We start from the raw sequence: 17,366 nt of genomic DNA on the forward strand, positions 1-17,366 counted from the left end.
ACACACACACACACACACACACACACATAACACAACCTAATAACCAAAAGTTTAACTGAACAAGACAAAAAAACCCCACAAAAAAGTAAAAACAGACAGACTGCAGGCAAGCTGCAGCCGTTTTACAGCGCCGTCACGTCCGCTGGCAATGTTGTCCAAATGCGCTTCCAGGAGTCAATGTAAGATTATTTAACATGATAAAAAGTTGTTACTGAAATGCCAATTCCACGGCATCTTGGAATGTATTTAGTAAGAGTTCCCAAAGATATTTAAAATGAAAAGTTCACAAAGTGAGTGTTAGTCTCATAGAAAGCAGGTCTGGGATATTTATCGAGTGAAACAAGGAAATGACAAATTAATTTCAAAAAGTATTCTGGATTAGTCTTTGCTATCGATGATACAAGTACCATCCCAGAAAAGTTGTAAATCAGGAACTGAGAAAACTTACAATTCTTAGGGAAGTATTGCTGTGCAAATTATTGAAGCTGTGGGTTGAGTCTCTATATCATTTTGCATGCCCTCCAAAGATCCTAAGATAAGTGGCTAGTGAGAGAAGAGGCAGAGGCTCACCAACACAACCTCGTGGCCAGTTTGGGATGGGCAATAATGCCTTGTTGGCAATCCCCAAAATCAATCAAAATAGTCTCCAAAGATTCATGCCAAGGTTATTTGGTAAGCTGGAACAGCAGTCAAGCTATGTCCAAATAAGAAGTGGGATACTTCAAAATGTGGCTTTGATAGAATTTCAAGCTTTGATGCAAGGATAAGACCAAGAAGATCATCTCATCAAAGTACATCACCTCAAATTCCAACACGGACTGCAAATTTAAAGGGCTTTTGATAAATAAAGCCAGGATCTCCAAAGTTGACTGCTTATGAAAGTACCCAAATAAATAAACCAGACTTTGTATTTGGACAGAGTAAAAACATCAGTGTTTGCCAACAGAAAACCACCTCTGGGAAGACAGAAATCCGGAAGCTGTTGTAAGTGAATTATTAATACGCCACGGGGTTAAAAAAAACAAAACAATTCAATGGTATCAGCGGATTCTATCTGCCTTGTGTGGTTGGAATTGATTGCTTGGTTCACTTGGTGACCAGTTTCACTGGTGATGGAATCAAAGAGGCCTATCGAACGTAAATGTCAAATTATTTTTGTGGTGTTGGAGGTGGAATGTAAGCTGGGCTATCGGGTTAGTTGCTTGTTGCTCTTTTTATTTGTACATGCTTCATCTATAAATAACTAAGTCACTGTAAAACTTTGGTTTGGCATCATCTTACTTCTAGTTTTCACTTCTTTGGAAATGAATGTACATTGCAGAAAATGATGAGGTTCACTGTTAAAACAAGGAATATCAAACACATACAATTACAGGTGCTCACATCTCGATTCACTATCAATTGCTTACGCAAATTATAAATTGTGAAGAGAAAACATTTGGAGTGAACACCTGGTTGTAATAGATGTATGAATCTTACTCAGGTTGGATGACATTACCTCAATAAGTAGGGATGGATGGCTCAGAGGGAGAAATTGAGTAAGCGCAGATGCGAAGAAGGGTCTCGACCCGAAACGTCACCCATACCTTCTCTCCAGAGATGCTGCCTGTCCCGCTGAGTTACTCCAGCATTTATCTTCTTCAAACTAAGTCTATCTTCTTCAAACTAACTAAACGGACTTCGCAGGTACCAGAAACATTGATATGGGATTAGGGAACAATGATGAAATATGAGATCTGGGGGATCTTGACTTCTCTACAAGGGGGGATGTTTGCTATGTTGCTAATTACTCACTTGTTATCAGAAATATGCAAGTTCCAGTCTTACCAGGGCAGCTTGGTACCTAGGTGGTTGTGGAGGCAATCTCCTAGTTTCACATCGTTGATGTTCTGTGGCACTTACCAGCATGTGAAATGGCAGAAATTCAGAAATGATCATAGTCCTCGAACCAGGCATCCGTGTGAAACTGTGGGCTGTTGTAACCCTGCAGTCGAGCTTAATGGCATTGTTCCTATAGCAGGGTACTCCAAAAGAAAGATACAAAGTGCTGGACTAGTCCACATGTGGCCTTGCCAACATCTTGTACAATTACATTAAAAAACACAGCACAGGAACAGGCTCTTCGGCCCACAATGTTTGTGCAGAACATGATCTCATCTGCCTGTACATGATCCATATCCCTCATTGCCTTTCTGAAGTTTCTTAAATGCCACTGTTGTATCTGCCTCCACCACCATGCCTAGCAATGTGTTGTAAGCCCCCAGTACTCTGTGTAGAAAAAACGTCCCACACATTGCCATTAAACCTTTCCCCTCTTACCTTATAGCTATGCCCTGTGGTGTTGGACATTTCCAGCTTGGGAAAGGTTCTGCCTACCCTATCTATGCCTTTCAATTTTATGTACTTCTATCGTCTTCTCAACCTCTGACGTTCCAGAGAAAACAATTCAAGTCTATCCAACCTTTCCCTGTAGGTCAAACCCTTTAATCAGGGCAGCATTTTGGTAAGCCTCCTCTGCACCCTGTCCAAAACATCCATATCTTTCCTGTAAAGAAAATATCAAAACGGCATGCAATACTCCAAATGCGGCATAACCATAGTCCTATAGAGCGGCATCATGGCTTCCTAACTCTTATATTCAATGCCCTTAGCAATGAAGACAAGCATACACCTTCTATACCACCATATCTACCTGTCCTGCCAACTTCAGTGAGCTCCGAATTTGGACTCCAAGATCCTTCTGCACATCCATGTTGTTAAGGGTCTTACCATTAACTGTATACTTTCCCTTCACAATCAACCTTCCAAAGGGCAACACCTCACAGTTGTTTAGGTTAAACTCCATCTGCCATTTTGCTGTTGATTTCTGCAGCATCTCGCACTCTCTATATCTGTGTGTGTGTGTATACATGTATATATACATACATATATACATACATACACATACCACCAGTGGTAAATTAAATTGATTGTACATGATTTGGAAAGGCACACACCGGTCTATACAAGGTCCCACAGTTGACAGTGCATGTCAGAGCAAAAACCAAGCCATGAAGACGAAGGAATTGTCCGCAGACACCCGGGCCAACATTGTGTCGCGACACAGATCTGGGGAAGGGTATAAAACAATTTCTGCAGCATTGCCCTCCATCATTCTTAAATGGAAGATCTTTGGAACCATCAGGACTCTTCAGAGAGCTGGCCGCCATTGAGCCATCACGGAGAAGGGCCTTTGTCAGGAAGGTGACCAATTACCCGATGGTCACTCTGACAGAGCTCCAGAGATCCTCTGTGGAGATGGGAGAACCTTCCAGAAGGACAACTATATCTGCAGCACTCCAGCAATCAGGCCTTCATGGTAGAGTGGCCAGACAGAAGCCACTCCTCAGTAAAAGGCGCATGACAGCCCGCTTGGAGTTTGCCAAAAGGCATGAGGAACAGGATTCTCTGGTCTGATGAAAGCAAGATTGAACTCTTCGGCCTGAATGCCAAGCATCACTTCTGGAGGAAACCAGACACCGCTCATCACTTGGTAAATACAATACCCACGGTAAAGCATAGTGGTGGCAGCATCATGTTGTGGGGATGTTTTCCAGTGGCAGGAATTAGGAGACTAGTCAGGATTGAGGGAAAGATGAACGGAGCAAAGTACAGGGAGATCCTTGATGAAAACCTGCTCCAGTCTACAGAGAAGAATGGAAGAAATTACCCAAATACAGATGTGCCAAGCTTGTGGCGTTATACCCAAGAAGACTTGAGGCTCTAATCGCTAACAGAGTAAAGGGTCTGAATACTTATGTAAATGTGATATTTCAGTTATTTCTTCTTAATTACTTTGCAAAAATTTCTAAACACCTGTTTCACTTATGGGGTATTGTGTGTAGATTGATGATAAAAAAAAAAAAAATCTAATCTATTTTAGAATAAGGCTGTAATGTAGCAAATGTGGAAAAGGTGAAGGGGTCTGAATACTTTCTGAATGCAGAGTGTGTGTGTGTATATATCACACACACGTATACATACATGTACCTCTGCCCACACGTGTATATATCTGTGTGGGCAGGTACATATATGTACAGACACATGTGTGTGTGTGATATACACACACACACACACAGGTCCTATACACAAACCCTCACTAATGTAGGCCAATGTACTAAAAGCATTTTTACCCATCAACCTGCGATGCAAACATCAGGGTATTATGCACTGGTATTCCTAGAGCCCTCTGCTCTACAACTCCCTGGGACACTACCAGTCTAGTCGTCCTGCTCTGGTTTGACTTCCCAAAATGCAAGACCTCACACTTATCTCCATCAGCCATTCCTCGATCTACTTGCTCAGCTGAGCAAGATCTTGCCGTAATTTTTGCTAACTATCTTCAACTATCTTCAGCGGTCTCCGGTAGGGAATCGGCCGTTCCAGGTGGCCCAGCCGCTGAGAGGATTCTCCCAACGCTGGGGCAACAGCCCCCGGCAAAAACAGCCAGGAACATCGGGCCTCCATAGAGGCAATAGCGGAGGCCTCATTAGGCCTGACTTTGAGAGAACTGGGGATGGGGACTGGACATTGTGCCTTCCCCCACAGTGGTAACCATTGTGGGAGGATGATTTTTGTGTGCAAGTGATTATTTTAGTTTGTGTCCAAGATGGCTGTCGGAAGGGAGAGTGTACGCTGGCGCGGTTTAGCTGCCGCTGCTCTCTCTTCACATTGTGTTTTTGATTTTTTTGTCTTTGGATCGAATTCTGTCTTTCATTTGTGTATTGGTGATGTCTTTATTATTTATTTTACTCTGATTATATGTTTTTTACTCTTGTTAAATTCTGTAAGGTGTCCTTGAGACTTTTGAAAGACGCCCACAAATAAAATTTATTATTATTATTATTAACGTCTACAATGCCAGCTGCTTTAGTGTCAGCTACAAACGTGACTATAATGCCTTGTACATTCTCATCCAAATCCTTGATACATCTTTCTTTACTGTCCACTCTACCTCCAATTTTGGTGTCAGCTGCAAATCTAATGGTAATGATACCTATGTTACGATCCAAACTGTTAATATAGGTAAACATTGGACCAGGACCAACCCTGCATCACTCTACTGGTCAGACTTTCAAGCAGAAAACAAACCTCCACAGCTACCCTTTGACTGCTTCTTCCAAGCCAGTTTTGAATCTAACTGGTTAGCTCATCTTGATTTCCATGTGATTTAGCAGACTAGCCTACCATGCAGAACCTGGTCAAAGGCCTGCTAAAGTCCATGAAGACCAAGTCCGCTGTCCGGCTTTCAAACCTCTTGGGTACCACTTCAAAATGCTATCAGATTTGAGACTCGATTTACCCATGCACAAAGCTATACTATCTTAAATCAGTCCAGTGTTAAAATCCAGTTTTCTACTGCCTGACGGAAGGGGATTTCCTCGGGCTGCTAGCTGCCGAAGAGAAATCGACCCGTCTTCCGTTCCCGATTTTTTTTTTTCAAATCGCGAGACAATTTAATAATTTGATTAAAATAAAAATGCCCTCAACGCCTACAACGTGACGGATCGCAAGAACGGGACAAAACAATGGATAAGTTGTGTATTTTACATGTAATCTTGTTTCTTGGGATGGCTTTAATCTAATTTTATGTTGCAAAAATGTGATTTGGGCCCCATACGAACTGGCAGTGTTTTTCCTGCCGATATGAGGTTCAAATTCACTGCAAATGCAACGTTAAAATCGATCGCGTTCCAGAAAAACCCACTCGCAAGATGATTTAAATGCTCTTTTTTTGGACAATCATGTCATAAGGGCATCTAAATCGTCTATATTGTGTTATTGTCTATCCATAGTCAATATTCTTATACTAAATATCAGTTTTAGTCCCATGTATTTTTTTTTTTTTTAATTTATATTGAGTGGATGTTTCTAGATTAATCTAGGGGAATTAAACATTAAATTCATTCCATCTGGCATATAAATTCATGACAGTGAGATTTAAAAATCATGTTATATTGTGAATTCTTGTGTGAATGGGATTAGTTTGTTATTTGGATACTTAGGCTATTTAAAAAAATATATCCTTTTCTTAAGAAATGGAATTTACAGGACATTGTTAATGGGAAAGTAGTGGGTAGAAAGGCATGTCATGCATGGTTTGAAGAGCAAAAAACTTGTAGTTTACAATGGCAAAATTGAAAAGTTGAGGAAAAACAAGGTGTACAGAGTTGCTTATTGGTTACAATCTGAGCAGTATGATGATGCTACTGATTATGATATGCCATAAAGACTTGGTCTATTGCTAGAAATTGTAATTTATTTACCTATCTGTAACGGACTTACAGCATATTATACAATAATATTGAAGTTCTGATCTTGAGAATATCACATTTTTGAATTCTCAAGGCAGTCTGGGTGTTTATTACTATTTCCGTCACAACGGTCAATTTTGTAATTAGCTACAATTAGGTAATTAACTAATTATATGCTTTAATTTCAGGTCATCCAAGTAAGATGTTTTATATTTGTTTCAGAATGCTTCAATCTATAATAACTGAAAAGTTCATTCAGTTCTCTTAATTTTTACGAAAGTTATGGGCTTTTGACTGTCCTCGATCACAGCTTTTGTGTTAAGTTAATGGAAAAGAGAACAAGATGTTAATTTCCGAGAATGAAAATGGCCATAACATTTTTAATACTGAAGATATGAAACTGAATTAGGTGTCAAATTAAACTTCTTTTTATGCTTTATCTGATGGGATAAATTGCAGACTTGATTTTTTAAATCTCAAAATGTTGTAACATTGCTGAATAATGTGCTATAACACCACAAATATCTACTTCACATAAATCTCCACCCTTCATAATTTTGTACGTCTACCATGTCCCCTTTCAGCCTTCTCCCAAACCAAGGAATGTAAACCTAGTCTATCAAGTTTCTCCTTGAAACAGAAATAAATGCCCAGGCAATATTCTGGTAAATCTACTCTGCACCATCTTCTGTGTAATCACATCCTTTCAATGACGTGGCAACTCGAACTGTACTTGAGCTGTGGCCCAACCAAGCAGTCCAAAGGGTATCAATCCAAAACTATCCCATTTCCCTCCACAGATGCTGCCTGACCCTCTGAGCTACTCCGTTATTTGCTCCACACACCGACGTCTTGTGGCAACATTTTACAATGTTCTACCATAACTTCCCTGCTATTGTATTCTGTGTTCTAGCTAATGATGGCAAGTATCCCATGCACTTTTTGCAGCTGATTCAGTTAGGGCTATCATACCCAAAAACACATGCCAAGTGCTAAGCGAGGTGTCAGTGCAACTAAATGTTGCAGTAAAATGGAGATCGAAAGACAAAATATTTTTATAAAGTCATTTATTTAATAAATAACTCAAGTGTACGCCAAGAGTGAAAATACTTAAAATAAAAAGGCACTTTAAACCAAGAAAGTGATCCAAGTGAAATCAGTCCATACCTGGACAGAATTAATGCAAACAGCTGTATCTAGCATGTGTTCAAGTTACCATTTGCTTGCAGCTTATTAGTACTTATAGCAATTGAACATAAGGGACCGTGCTGAGTTTGTGCAGTTCGCAGAGAACCTGCTTAGAAATGGAAGCGATTGCTAATTGTGTTGATACAAATAAAAGGCCTAGTGGTTGCTACAAAGTACATTTAAAAAAAACTGCTAAATTATAAACCAATGAATACTTGCATCTAAATTTTAAAAACTAAGTTGAATTTGTCATGATTTGTCAATGTCATTTACCATTAAATGCCATTAAATAAAAATAATCCACATTTGGCAAAGTAGTGTATGCATAACATCAAATATTTCAGTTACATGTTTAACACAGTTGTATAATGCTTTATAAATAAAAGCATGTTTTTGCTCAGTTACCCTGATCCAAAGGGCGGTAACAAAATAAAGAGATTACAATTACTGATTTTATAAACCATGATATGACTGCTGGACTAATATGGAATTAGTGAAAAACTGATACTGATTTTTGGCCTACAAAATTCTCTCAGGCACTCGAGTAAATAACAGAAGAGTTTATTCCAAATCATTTCTTTTGGCACAGTGGTCGTGAGGAGATTCTTTCGCTTTTGAGTTTTTTTCCTTACTCAATTTAAAATACTGTTAATAGTATTGACATGATAACTTTGGAAAGCCTGAATTCTGGAGTATTAAAAATTAAAACAAAGCTATATAAAGAAACAATCATTCCATTCCAACGCTGGTTTTTTTGCACTCTCTCAAATTAAAACTTTAAAAAAAAAGCAACTAATTGTTTACACATACTGTACATGTTTCAAAATCTGCATAGAAAAACTTACATTATTGGTTAGCAAATCACTGCCAAATGATCTAAAGCTAATTTTGTGACTACAAAAAACCCAAACCCTTTATCTATAGTTTTAATAAAATAAAAATAAGGAACCCTCTCAAAAATGCACAAACTCCATCATTTTCCCTCATATTTTGGGTTGACAATAGTCGTCACAGCGCTCTTGTAGATTGGATTTTCACCCTAGTGAGGAGAAAGATGAAATTAATTTTTGGAATTCAAAATAGCCGCTAAAGCGGAAAGCATATTATTGGCAAAATTTACTTTCAAAATATATTAGTCAATAATTATTGCATGTTATACAAGCGTTTTCACTGTGCTTAATCACTGTAGAATATTTATCAATTTGCGGATAACTATACACTTGGACAGTCATCTGCAGGTACAACATTTTTCTCAGTTTTAATGAAAAATTACTGAAATTAGAAGGTTTTAGGTTGGACTTGATTTGCCTCTCACATGGCCCTACCTACTTCCATGGCCTGGCTATTTTTACATTATCACGTTTCATTTGGATTTTGGCAATTACTAATCAGTAATTAAGTCCTTCCATTCCCAATGATAAATTCCCGGCCTGCTGAATAAGGATTTAACTCTGGCATAATAAATATGCTTTTATGCCATCTCCTGGTCTCTGAGGGAAAAGGGAGCCAACAGAATATTAATCTACAATTAGGGTGGGACGTTTAAGTTTCCACAGGATAGCAGGTTTTAAATTCACAAATCGAAGCATCAGTAATAGGCTAATTAGCAGAGTAAACCCATCTCAGACAGTTGTCAGAGGTAATCCAAATAAGCACTTTTTAAAATAATATTACTATCCTTTTGTATTAAAATTCAGTTCCTTAAAACCTGTTGCATGAAGATTACCTGGTATTTAAAAAGGTGCAGCTTCAAAATACATTCCATCTCTAGGTTGGACTGGCAGAGACTCATTTTGTTCACCTGTCATCTTCCTTCACTATTTTAAACGTTTTAATGACAATAGAAAATCTTTGTATAATAAAAGAGAACGAGCAGAGCAGTGGACTATTTGGATAGCTCCGAGGCAAAATGGCCTAAAAATCCTTTCCAATAATGCACAACTTCATATCACCTTAATTTTAACTAAACTGGTCTATAATCTTTGCTTTCTTTCAGGAGAATGTGCCATTCTCAGCCCCAATCAGAGTCTAGATAAATTGTTATAGATCCATCCCGAGAAAACCATGCCCAAAAATGAGTGCTATCTAACCTGCACATCTCATGTAGTTATTTAGAGAAGATTGGTTTGTTGCTTGTTGGTGGGTGTTTTTTACTGGGAATGGTAAGATAAAGAAATACTCAAAACTAGTTGCTGGAGTACACCACAGTAATCCCCACTGGGCAGGTAATCTCTGTAAGGCTATCAACTTAACCAGGAGGAAAATATTCAGTTTCAGAACTATTTAACTTGAAAATTCAATTATTTTGTCGGTCATCAGCACACAAAATCTTAACGTTTTTAAACGCATCATAACCAGCTTAAAATAATTGTTATTTTAAACTTGGTAATTTTGTAATAGTAGTAAGTATTACATTACATTTCATTCGATACAATACATGTAATACAAGTATTGCATTTCTATCAATCTAGACGTTAAATCAAGCTCTAAAGATACAAATTATATTCTCACATTGCCAGTACCATTTCAGAGCCTAAATACACAACTGTGATAAAACATCAAGCAAAATTAAATACAACTTCAATTCACAGCACAGCAGTGGCAGGTTAGTTTTTAATGTAGAAGAAATTTTGAAGCACACGAGTCAGGAATTAAATGCAGGTTCACAATATAAAGCAACATGAAACAAAATGGCAGTTATAGTAACTCCTTGTATACTTTTTATACTATTTCTATATACTATACTATTTTTATACTATTTCTAAAGCCTGCATTTAAAAGCACCATTAAAATACAAAACATTTTCACGGCACTTACTAGAAATACGATTTCAAAAAAGCACGAGATGCCAAGAGAACACAGGCAGCAATGATAAGTTGAGGATCAAAGGCGTAAGATTGTATGCTCGAGGGAGAGTATTCTGATCAAGTAACTCTCGCTGTCATAGGAGAACTATCAAGTAGGGTACAAAGAAAAGGAGACATAGAGCCCAGTGTTGGTGGGGCAGAACTGTCCATGTCAATGGTTAGGTCATGTATAACTGATGGGGGGGGGGGGGGGGGGGGGGGGGGGAAGCTGTAAGGATTTGAAGTGTGCGCAGATTTTGCAAACTGGGTATCAGTGATGGCCGATCAGAACAAACTAAGCAGAGTTTAATTCCAGATCAATTAGACTCTTTTGTAATTAATTTTTTCTTCAAAATAATTGAAAATCCAGAAGCCATGAGCGGCACTATATACAAGGCTTTCTTTGACGTCATTTTGAATGAGGGGCAGATGGGATACCAGCCAGCGAAGAATGATACTGGCAAGTCAGGAAGACACCGTGTCAATAAAAGTTCCAGAAGTAGAGGGGATGAAGAAAGAACAGACGTGGAAGCTAAAAAAAGAGAAGGTGGATGTGGAATTGAAAACTGTCTGGATCATCTCAAGGGCTGGCCACGTACGGATTAATTGGAGCGGTGATTCAGAGCAGAGACCAGCGGAGACTGCAGCGTAATGTTCAAAAGTGCTGCCAATTACTGAATCCCAAATCTAATAGAAATAGGGAAGGTAGACACAAAAAGCTGGAAAAAGTCGAGACCCTGCTTCGGGTCAGTCCCCTGACTCTGAAGAAGGGTCTCGACCCAAAATGTCACCTATTCCTTTTCACTAGAAATGCTGTCTGACCTGCTGTGTAACTCCAGCCTTTTGTGTCATCTTCAGTTTAAACCAGCATCTGCAGTTCCTTCCAAGATTGTAATTGTTTGTGGAGGAATAACATACCACCTTTCCTATTCTCTACTAATGAATGGGTGATGTTTCGTACAGAATCCAATTTTAATAATATGGATTCCTGACAGTGACATTGAATCACAAGCTACTGGACCATACACATGACTGGTCCTAATTCTAGAAAGGGTTCAAACATCAAGACCTGGAGAAAGTATTTCAAACCTTTTGACTGAGAGGGCATCTGCAATAATAAGGATTCCTTGTGATTAACCATCACAATCACTCAGCATAGGAGGCAAGATACATATACATAATTGGAACTTGACCAAACGAGAGGAAAAAAAAAAGAAGAAAAAAAACCTGGAACAGCAAACCATGTTTCAGTCATACAAGATGTTTAGTTAGTAAAGTGCACAAAGCATGCACTCAGGCACTCAAGTGTATCTAAAGAAGCCTCACCATTCCCAACAGAACTTGGGTAGCAGGTTTCTGAAGAGCATAATTTATTGTTTTGCATACAGTATGGGGTGAAGCTTGCCAAACTCAGTGTCTTGTTGATTAGTTTATTGGATTCTTGTGTGCATGTCTGATGTAAATTCTAATGCAGAATGTATGTCTCCTGTCTCTGGTTACAATCAAAAATATCCATGAAGAAAATCAGATTGCATTTTCCTTTTTTGAATATGTGTAAATGTTTAAAGGGCAAGTCTTCAGTCACTACATGTTAAGCAGGCAACCACAGAAAAGCAAAGATGAAAAGACCATGCAAGAGAAGATAATACAAACAGGTTTAGAGAGAAGCAACTTTGCGGCCATAATTTGGATTCTTGAATTTGTGTATAGGACTCCTGTAAATAGGATTTTCTTGCTATAGAGAAAACAAATATGGAAAATCAGCAAAAAGAAAAAAAAGATAAAAAAATTAGATATTGTACATTATAAAAGAAACTCCTATATTCAAGGAGATTGTAAATGAAACTTGGTTACTTTGTTGAATCCATGATAACCTTTCCAAAATGTACGAAGAACTAGACTTACTGTATCCCATTTAGCATTCATTTTCTCCTTTTCAAATTTTGCGAACTCCCTTCGGTCATGAATGATCATCAGTAGTTTCCATATCAGCAACAAGGCAAGGCCTATAAGGACAATACCAGCAACCACACCAGCTACAATTGGAATGATGTCAGGTGCCTGTGGACATTCTAGGAAAAGAAAGACATTAAAAAAAAAAATACAATCAATTTTATGGACATAACATTTTCTTGGAGAAAATACAGCTATTCTTTACAAACAGACCAGAACGTTCTATTGATGATATAATGAAATAATTCACACACACGGGGAAAATACAAAACCTATGAGCAGAAGTTTTCTTTTTTTCTCATTATTGCAGTGGAAATGCTTTGAAGATGACAAATTAGAAAAGTGATCCATTGTACATGAAATCTGGTAGTGTGGAAATCAAGGACCTTAGAAACACTAGCCTTGCTCTGGCTGGACGAGAGGGTGGGAGGATGAGATGAATGTGGAGGTACAGGAAAGACATGAGACGTACCCGAGGGTTTTGACCCCTGCGGTAGAGGGAAAGCAATGGCTGGAGGCTTTATGTGGAAAGCCTCATCATTAGAACAGATGCAGCCGTTATAGAGGAACTGGAAGTATGGGATAAGAGTCCTTGCAGGGAGCCATGATGAGAGGAAATATAGTTACAATAGGTGCGAGAGTCTGTGGGCGGGTAAAGGATAATCAAACCTGAGACAGGTAGAATAATTCAGAAAGTAAAGAATCTGAGGGGGACGACGTGAAAACAAGTGAAGGCTGGAAATAGGCAGCAAAGGTTCTTTGTGTTCCATTTGAGAGAAGAAAGCAATGCATAAATACAGTGCTGGGGACAATTGAGGTGGTGTGGGAATTGAGGGAGGGGTTCACAGCAAGACCACATGTCCCACGAAGACACAGGGACCGCTTGGGTTCACGCAAGTTCCCACAGCCACACCTCTGACCTGATCGGGAGCAAAGGTAGAGGCAATTGAGAAGTTATTCAATATCCAAATCGGGGGAACGAGTCAATTGTTGGAGGGGAATTAATTGGGTCTCTGTTCAAAGAAATAAGTTTGCTGAAGGCAGGCTGAAACAACAGATAGGCTGGCTTGTGCCCCTTAGGGAAGAGATAGAAGTGGGCTGAGAATGTGGGGGCACTACTAGGCTAGAAGCTGCTGAGGGAAAACTTTCAGAGGAAATGAGATCAGTGAACATTTGTATACAATGGGTTGATGTGACCATTTTGTAGTTTTCTGATCTTTCAGGGGAATACATTGCCTTTTCCATCGCTGTTACCTGATAAATTGACCTCTACTGAGAGGAAATCAAAAGGGCAATGTCTTCAAATACATTCCCATCTATTGGTTGTACTTTCCACAACTTAAGCACGGCAAAAAGGAAACGTTGACAATCCTCTCTGACAGATCCCTAATGAATCCTACGCTGTTCCAGATACTTGTTTTATTTTGAATATCGTCTCATTGCTTAACTAACATTGTTTACAGATAATGTATGTTAGTGTACTTCTTACCTACAATTACCTAGATCTTACCTACAATTTGTAACATACGAATCATAGTTGAGGACGCCCAAAATACAATAGTCTTACCTGCATTTTTGGTAACATGAACTTCTGGAACATTCTGGTCATTGACAGAATAGGAAAAGTAGAACCAACAGTCATTCTCATCCTTCTCCTTACAGTGAGCAATTGATGGAACTTGGCCTGGTTGTGGTAACTCATCTTGCTTATCCACCAGAATAACTTTAAACTCACACTGATCGCAGGTATCTTTCTTGGGCCCTTTCTGAAAGGCTTTACATTGAACGCAATCCCTAGCAGACACACAAGTATTGCAAATCAGTGGAGAATCTTGCCAATTAGGGTACAAAAGATTAAATTATAGATTGGGTGACCAGGGTAAGTGACTTCAATAAAGTTCCCTGGGAGATTTCACATACCACTTTCCTTAATTTACTCATGATTTGAAGATAACATTTCTACAAATACCGACCATTCTTTGTTCCAATTTATGATGGTTTTAGTAGGAATGCAGGATTTGAACACAGTAATAAGACAAAATGCAGATTAAACTAATCATGCATTTTGCATGCATTTTAAAAATGACATTTATTGGGCATCACTGAAGAGATTGAGTTTACCCTTATCTCAAAAAGCTAATATTAGGAATGTAGCTCATCATGCCCCATTTACTTCAGGATTTTCCTAACATTTTCAAACACAACTCAGTAGAATTAAATGTTTCTTCTAAAATAAGGAAAAACATTTATTTATGCACCATAACTTTCATTCAATAAATTTGGCATAATGTGCAGATGCTTTTCTAAAGGAACATGGAAAAAAAAAGAACTTGCTGATCACGCAAATAACTACCTGTGTGCTGTACAGACTCCTGGGCAAGTTGGGCACATTTCGCAGGCAGACCCCTGGAATTTTGGATCAGTGCACTTGCATCGACCACATTCACATTTTCCTCTGCCATTGCACTCCTGTCCATTCTTTGAAATACAAGTGGAATTGTCCAGGGAGCAATCACAGGCATTGCCAGTAAAGTTGGGGAAACATTCACATATCTTACACTTACAGATTCCATTTCCTGCAATGGAAGAAATAAACATTTCTAAATACTCTGCGATCCACACACATTACCACCTCTCCACAACCATTGATCCCATGGCAAAATCAAGATACTTGTGAATCAGAACCATGGAATAGTTACAGCAGAGCCATTCCTGCTCATCATATTTTCTGTGTGTAAGAAGGAACTGCATATGCTGGTTTAAACTGAAAATAGACACAAAATGCTGGAGTAACTCAGCGGGACAGGCAGTATCTCTGGCAAGAAGGAATGGGTGATGTTTCGGGTCGAGACCCTTCTTCAGAACATACACAAGTTAATGCGACATACTAAAAAAGAATCCTAAACAAACATGTATGGTGGACAGAACAGCACACAATGCCCGAGTTGTGGTCAAACCTATGTCTCATAAAAGTTCATCGTGACTTTTCTTTTTAACTTGAACTTTTACGCTTCCATTTATAAAGCTATAGATTCCATATTCTTTTTTAACATTTTCTTGATCTGCCCTTCGCTTTCAATTAAGTATATTTGTATTAACAAAAAGACACAAAGTGCTGGAGTAACTCAGTGAGTTAAGCAGCATCTCAGCAGAACATGGATAGGTGATACATAGATGATGTTTTGAGTTGGGACCCTTCTTCAGGCCAAACCTGTTCTTAAATTTGGGATTTTGCCCTTTAATTTATAAACCCAAATTATAAATTGAATAGTCAATTGCCTTATAATTGGTAGCATGGGAAGTGAATGCTTTAATCCTTTTTCAGTCAGTAGAGCCTATACAGCACATAAAAAAGGCCTATGGCCCAATACGTCCATCATAACTAAATTGTCTAACCAAGCCAATCCCATTTGCTTGTTCTTGGCCCATATCCCTTCAATACCTTTCCTGTCAATGTACCAGTCTAAGAGTATTTTAAACGTCATAATTATACCACCTCAATTACTTCCTTTGGGAACACGTTCCATAAATGTACTATCCTCTGCACGAAAAAGTTGTCCATCAGGACTAAAAAAAAATCTTTCCCATCTCACCTTAAATCTATGTCCTCTAGTTCTCGATTTCCGTACCCTGCAGCAAAACCGGTTATTCACCTTGTCTATGGTACTCATTATCTTCTATATTACTAAAACTCTGTTCTTGACCGATTTTGGCTTTCTGTGCTGCAGGTTCCGAGAGTACGCCGCCCCCTACGGCTGTCATTTTTAGCTACCTCACTCAGAGCCCCACTCCGCCGCCGCATGTGTGCCGAGGATTTCTCCCGTCGATGAAAATTGACAGAGATATTAATGTTTTTACAACATTCCCCATTCTCTCTGCTGCCCCTGCTGGAGGGAGGGGGAGGGACTATAAAACCAGGAAGCGGTGTGCCTCAATCAGTCTCTGCAAGTGGTGTGCCTCAATCAGTCTCTGCAAGTGGTGTGCCTCAATCAGTCTCTGCAAGTGGTGTGCCTCAATCAGAGCTTTGAATGACACTGACAAATGTCTACAGCACTGCGAGTACTCTTAATTTGGTTTGAAAATGAAAATATGGTTAGAGGTAAAAAAGCACTGCCTGCAAATGGTTGTTTGGGTTTGGGTTGAAGTAAAAAAAAAGGCACTCTCTTCCCCCCCCCCCCCTCCCCCCCACACACCCCTACCCCCTCCCTGCTCCCCACCTCTCTGTCACCTCACCAGCTTGAGTGCGGTGGGGGGGGGGGGGGGGGGGGGGTAGTTAGTGTGTGATGCTGTATGTCGCCTCCCCCCCCCCACAACCGTATGTTGGGGGAACAGACCCAACGGGTCTGCACTTGGTCTAGTTTCATATATATCTCTCTACACAATCACCCCTCAGCATCCTAAATTCCAAGGGAAAAAGTCCTGACCCATTCAGTCACAGTTTATAACTTAAACCCTCCAGACCCATCCTTTTTTTGCATTCTTTCTAGTTTAGTATTATCTTTCCTAGAAGTGTACACTGAACTGTCATTTTGGCCTTACTAAGATCTCGTACAGTATTCCACAACACTCCCAAGTGCTCTGTCATTTACTGTGTTCAGTCTCATGTTGGATATTATGGCTGCAATCATCAATGTTAACTTTCTTATCTGTTGTGCAGTGCACCGAGGCCTACAAAAATCACCGAGCAATCCCATAAGATGCATCCCCCGCAGTTCCCTCTAAAATATTCCCACATCTGAAAATGCTGCCTCTTCTGCTATCTGTGTACATGATGTGATGTGAATCCTGCTGAAAGAATGCATAGATTTAAGTTGAATTCACACACTACACTTTAAAATGTGGCTTTATTTATATGCATTTAAAAGAGCATTTAAATATTTTTGCAATTTGACTTTGAAATAAGTTTGCAGTTTCCACCCAATGTAAAATGCTGAAACAATGTCCGTATGGAGTGATAATTACTTAAAGCAGAAACACATGCAAGTGTAGGGAGATGGGATTAGTTTAGATTGGCATCAAGGTGGGCCGAAGGGCCTGTTTTTATGTTGCATTGTTCAAGTCAACAGGCCTCCAAGCAAACATTTCT

General features: G+C 39.2%; 1 protein-coding gene across 1 annotated transcript in view; it reads right to left on the minus strand.

The window, feature by feature from the left end:
- Positions 1 to 7,343: 7,343 nt before the first annotated feature.
- Positions 7,344 to 17,366, minus strand: part of LOC129715287 (integrin beta-1-B-like) — a 67,814-nt gene continuing 57,791 nt past the window's right edge. The window contains exons 13-16 of the mRNA XM_055665152.1: positions 14,634 to 14,856; positions 13,848 to 14,074; positions 12,233 to 12,399; positions 7,344 to 8,520 (exon numbers count right to left, since the gene is read on the minus strand). Coding sequence (XP_055521127.1) covers positions 8,455 to 8,520; positions 12,233 to 12,399; positions 13,848 to 14,074; positions 14,634 to 14,856 — 683 coding nt within the window. The 3' untranslated portion in view covers positions 7,344 to 8,454. The remainder of the gene's footprint in view (positions 8,521 to 12,232; positions 12,400 to 13,847; positions 14,075 to 14,633; positions 14,857 to 17,366) is intronic.

The sequence above is a fragment of the Leucoraja erinacea genome, chromosome 2 (assembly GCF_028641065.1).
Source record: "Leucoraja erinacea ecotype New England chromosome 2, Leri_hhj_1, whole genome shotgun sequence".
In the NCBI taxonomy this organism is placed as follows: Eukaryota; Metazoa; Chordata; class Chondrichthyes; order Rajiformes; family Rajidae; genus Leucoraja; species Leucoraja erinaceus.